General features: G+C 27.0%; 1 protein-coding gene across 1 annotated transcript; it reads left to right on the top strand.

Annotated features, from left to right (window-relative positions):
• LOC107607828 (inositol oxygenase 4-like) lies at positions 1,584 to 5,191 on the top strand. Its single transcript, XM_021106778.1, has 11 exons — positions 1,584 to 1,907; positions 2,012 to 2,126; positions 2,905 to 2,986; positions 3,092 to 3,296; positions 3,455 to 3,514; positions 3,879 to 3,931; positions 4,187 to 4,309; positions 4,405 to 4,474; positions 4,641 to 4,719; positions 4,823 to 4,904; positions 5,012 to 5,191. Exons 1-11 carry the CDS (start codon positions 1,877 to 1,879, stop codon positions 5,036 to 5,038), a joined length of 927 nt encoding a protein of 308 aa, XP_020962437.1. The 5' UTR covers positions 1,584 to 1,876; the 3' UTR covers positions 5,039 to 5,191.

Genomic DNA, 5,983 nt, shown 5'->3' with positions numbered 1-5,983 from the left:
CCAAAGAAGTTTGTTATGTTCATCAATTCTTTTTAAAACTTACACTAATTATGAATGTTGTGACTGTTTCTCATAAACGTTATGATCAGTTAAGGGTTGCTCAAGCAAATAATGTTGCAAACTTAATTGCCAATGATCAAATTGTGACAGGTAGTGGACTTAATCAAAGAGTTGAAAATACTAGATGGGAGTCTCATTTGAATTCTGTACGTAGCTTGCTATGCATGTTTGATGCTACTTGTGAAGTTCTTCAAAAAACACTGAAGAAGGCAATTTTTCCACTCGTGGTAATGTTAGTGCTGCTTATGATGCTATCACATCCTTTAAATTTGTCTTTGTTTTGCATTTGATGAGAAATATTTTGGAAGTTGTTAGTCATGATCTTTATCAAGCTTTGCAATGAAAAAATCAAGACATATTGAATGTTTTAACTCTAGTTTTCTACTACCAAGACTTTAATCCAAAGAATGAGAGAATCATGTTGAGAGGCTTTCATAAAAGAAGTTATATTATTTTGTGAGAAACATGAAATTGAAGTTCCTGATATGAATGCATTGCATATTCCTAGAAGAGGCCGAACTCGCAAAATTGTTAACCAAATTTCAGTGGAGCATCATTACCATGTTAATTTATTTATGGCTGTAATTGATACACAATTGCAAGAGCTTAATGGAAGATTCAATGATAATATGGTGGAATTACTTACTTTAAGTTCAACTTTAGATCCTAGAGATAATTATAAGTTCTTCAGTATCAACAAAGTAGTATGTGAATTAGTAGAACGTTAACGGTTTTATCTGTGATTTCAGTGACCAAGAGAAATTTCACATTAGAATGCAACCTCAACATTATGAACTTGATGTTCCTAATCATGTTGAGTTAACTAACTTGTGCACAATTTCGGAGTTAAGTCAAGGACGATTAACGAAGATAGGAAAGTCTTTAACATATCATTTGACTGATCGTTTGATTCGCTTGGTATTAACTCTCCCTGTTTCAACTGCTATAATTAAGAGATCTTTTTCAGCTATGAATATTGTGAAGAATAGACTCAGAAACAAAATAGAAGATGAATTTCTTACTAATTATCTTTTGATTTACATTGAGAAGAAGATTGCTGAAAGATTTGACACAGATTCTATTATCGATGAATTTTATGATATGAAGAATCGACGTGTATCACTTCGTTAGTAAAAAGTACACATATTTTTCTATACTTTAAATATATATTTTTTATTGGTATATTTTTATAATACATCTTATATTATAATTTATTTGTATATTTTTTTAAATATTATATATATTATGGGCCCACATGATAACATTTTTGGATCCGTTCCTGATCGTAAAAAGGTTTTGGGGAGAGTATGAATACATGGTGTATTTAGGAATAAAAATAGGTAACAGTTATTTAAATTTTTTTTAAAAAATAAGTATATTTACTAAAGTTTTATTTTAAATGTTATCTAAAATATAATTTTAGTTACATTGCTAATATTTTAATAGCTACATTGCCAATATTTTAATACATATTAAAAGATAAATGTTACTAAATATTTAAAATATAATAGTGGGTGAATTTGGTAAGCATACTGCTGGCATATAGTTGGTGGCATAAATTTAATTAATTGGAAAGTTACTAAGAATGGTATGATTTTGGTTTATACAGATAATGATAAATCCTCCGAAACGTCATTTTAGTTAAGGACTCCAAGATTTTAAATTTAACGACAAGGACTTGGTGTTGTACTATATAAACTCGTTTTCTCCTAGGTTATTGTCACACCAATTTTCACTGGAGTTTCATATCCCTTCTTCTAAGTTTCTAAGTTTCTTTGTCCTGTGCTTCGCTTCTTGCTTATTTGAAATAGAGAAAATGGCCATCCAGACTGAGCACTCTGCCCATGGTTTGATTATGTTTTTCTTCTTCTCTTAAAAAAAAAAGTATTAGAGCATTATTTTTTCTTTTTGGGTAGAAAATCCCATATATCTCAATTTGTTTTTTTTCTAGGTTCTCAAGCTGAGAAAAAGAAGAATGTGCACACTGAAGAAACCAGTGAGCTTGTGTCGGCAAAGGACAAAACGTTTAAGGCCCCAGAAAGCAATGCATTTGACCAATCCTTCAGGTTTCAGTTTCCCTTTCAATATTCTCTTTTATTTGATTTTTATTTCTTTGATTTAAAATTTATGATTTTAAGCATCTAATGCCATATATTTGACATAAATTCACTCATCTTAAAAAATTTAAATTAATATAATAAGACATATAAATAATTATATCTCTAATATAAATTTTGACATATATAAAAGTCTTATTTAAACTTAAAATGTGATTGTGCATAGATATTTTTTTCTTTTAAGATTTTTTATCTTAATTTTTTTAATAATAAAAATTAAACTCTAACTTTCTTTAGTAATAGAAAAGACATATAAATTGCTACATTTCTTTATCTAATATTTTCAACAATTTAATTTTGTTTTAAATGTTAAATATGCAACTAATTACATATGTCAATATAATTTAAAAATAAAAAACTTAACTTAAACTTAGTTTGCTCTAATTTTACTACATAAAGGGTGAGAAAAATTTTGTATCTTTGTGACCCACGTTCTCTCAATAAAACTGAGATTTCTTTTTTATATTTTTGAAAGAATTTAATTTTGATCACAAAGTAAAACACTTTTCATATATATACCAAATCATATATCAATAAATATAACAAATTTTTATATATAATTACTGTTTAAATAATCATTTAAAATATTGTGTAAAATAATTTACAAATTCATAATCCTTCATAAAAAGCTTACATATACCATACAATAATACACATACAAATTTGTAAAAATGGCTTCAGATATCGATCAAAGTGAAATTAGTCTTCTAATGAGATTATTTGGCAGGGATTATGATATTGAAAGTGAAAGACAAAAACGTGTGGAAGAATTCTATAGATTACAACACATTAATCAGACATATGATTTTGTAAGCCAAATTTTTATTTTCCTCAAACATGTTTATATATACTAATATACAATAACATGAAAGCTCAATGCTAATTCATGAAAATTTCATTTTCTAATAATATAGGTAAAGAAAATGAGGGAGCACTATAAGAAATTGGACAAAGCAGAAATGAGCATATGGGAATGTTGTGAGCTGCTTAATGAAGTAGTGGATGATAGTGATCCTGATTTGGATGAACCTCAAATTCAACATTTGTTGCAAACTGCAGAAGCCATTAGAAAAGATTATCCTAACGAAGATTGGTTACATTTGACTGCTCTCATCCATGGTAATTAAATTTGAAATCTTAGATTTTTTTTTAATTTTCTATTATAAAGGTTAATTAGTTTAATTTTAGTTATTTTTTGTTCTTTTATTTTAAGAAAATTTTTTCATTATTGATAGATAGTTAATATGAATTGACAAATGAATATTTGTTTATTTTAGACCTCGGAAAGATTCTTCACCTTCCTCAATTCGGTGAGCTTCCTCAATGGGCTGTTGTTGGTAAGAACTTTTCTTATTCTTTATGATATTTTTTTTTGAAATGGAATAATCTTTTGACTATTATGTTTTAGAAATAAAATTTAATTACAATATTTAAAATTAATTATCATTTTAAAACCATAATACAAAACCAAATTTTTATTAAGTCATTATGGCTACATTAAGGTTGAGAGAGTGTAAATAATTAATTATAAAAATATTTGTGTTGTAATTATTTTGATTCAATTTACAATATTTTAAATAAGACACATCCCTATATTTCATGTATAATTATTTTATCAATCTTTAAATTCCCAATTAGCTAGTTTTGGCATGTTACTTTAAATTCAAAATTTTAACCAAATGATTAAATATATATTTGCAGGAGATACCTTTCCTGTTGGTTGTGCCTTTGATGAAAAAAATGTTCACCACAAGGTAGCCTTCCTCTTCTAACAAAACTGTAAAAATGACCCCTTTTTTTGCATGTCTCTAAAACAATCATGTTAAATTTATATTAAAATCAACAATCAGTATAAAATACATATTAAAATATAAAATACATATTAAAAATAAATTAAATTATACATATATTTATAAATAATATATAATGATTAATTTTAGTGTACAAATAATATATTTTTATTCTAAAATTATCATCAACCAATAATATAAATTTTTTCTATGCTTCAGTATTTCAAGGAAAACCCAGATAGCAAAAATCCTGCTTATAACACTAAAGATGGAGTCTATAGTAAAGGATGTGGATTAGATAATGTACTCATGTCATGGGGACATGATGACTATATGTATATGGTGAGTAATTAAATATATAGTTACAATTTATATATAATTTGTTTATTATTTTGTTCAAGATATATAATAAATTTATACTTCACTTGAATTTATAGGTAGCAAAGGAAAATGGAACCACTTTACCTTCACCTGGCTTATTCATTATTAGATATCACTCATTTTATCGTAAGTATTTTTATTTACTATGTGCTTTTTCTTTTATATTATAAGAAGGCATTTTTTGTTGAGCAACAAAAGTTCGTTTTATTTTGTAAACCAAAAAAAAAAATCATAATTACTTTTTAGAATTTTCTTTTAATAACAATGTATTAAGCTTAAAACTCTTTTGCAGCTTTCCATAAGGAGGGAGCATATACTCATCTCATGAGTGAAGAAGATTTTGAGAACTTGAAGTGGCTTCACATTTTCAAGTTAATCCTTTTTCTAATATATATATATATCAAATAATTTACACACAGCATTTGGTATTATTACTAATCAATAACATCACCCGTAATTTTATGTATTATGTAGTAAATATGATCTCTATAGCAAAAGCAAAGTTTTGGTGGACGTTGAAAAAGTGAAGCCATACTATCAATCACTTATTGACAAGGTGGGGGCACAAATTTCAGATAGATTATTGCTCATTTTTTTTATTTGAATTCCTTTTCTTGTTTCTTAATGTGACGTTCTTACTTTTCTTTTTGAATGCTTTTATAGTATTTTCCAGCAAAACTGAAGTGGTGAAGAATCAATATAAGCTAATTAATGGATCTACCTTAAGGGCCTGGAGGGAATTGATTAATTTTCCTTGAGAGCAAGTTAAAAAATAGAGACCGATTGCATATATGTGTTGTAATGTATTAATTTCTATAATTACATATATGTGTTGTAAATCACAAACAGATTGCTTTATATGAGACTTTTCAGTGATATATATACTCAATAATATGATGTAAACTATTAAAATGAATGAATGATGGATGAACCTGTATATATATGAATTCTTATTCATACATATCAAAATAACAATCAACTAATATAATCAATCAATTAATACAGTAACTACTAAAAAAAATTATTTTTAGCAACTATTTATTTTGTTTTTAGTGATAATTAAAATAGTCATTAATATAATTACTAGCAATTAGAGATTAGCCGTCTTATGTTTTGTCACTAAAAGATTTTAGCGGTAATTATACTGTAATATCCTACCATACAGAGTCTTATGCTTAAGTCATAATTCAGAGATGGCAAGGTATTACGACCTCTAAAATAAAAATTTAGTACATATAGTAGTGTGAATAAGGATTATAACTAGGAGCCTTTGTAGAAAAAGGGGTAAACAAAAACCGTAACTCGAAAGCGCAACACTCCGATCGATAACGTAACGAACAAAGGATAAGCTAACGCGAGATTATATATATACAAAGGAGTGTCAAAAACGGAAATATCAAGACTCAAAATCCGGTTGCGAAGATAACCGGTCCGAGCATAGCAATATATACATATAATAAAATAAGGAAAACCCCAAGGAAAACCCAAAGGGACACAAATACAGAGAACCTATTCTCCAAAATCTCCTATAAGAGGAGTCATCACAGTTTGTATTATTTAATGAAGATAAAAATATCTAAACAAGATATATAAACCAAAACAGAGTCCCGAGAACAAAGGATCTTCGCTAATCCA

The sequence above is a fragment of the Arachis ipaensis genome, chromosome B07, assembly GCF_000816755.2.
Source record: "Arachis ipaensis cultivar K30076 chromosome B07, Araip1.1, whole genome shotgun sequence".
Taxonomy (NCBI): domain Eukaryota; kingdom Viridiplantae; phylum Streptophyta; class Magnoliopsida; order Fabales; family Fabaceae; genus Arachis; species Arachis ipaensis.
Note: the sequence above shows the minus strand (reverse complement) of the source record. Positions and strands in the feature narration are given on the sequence as shown.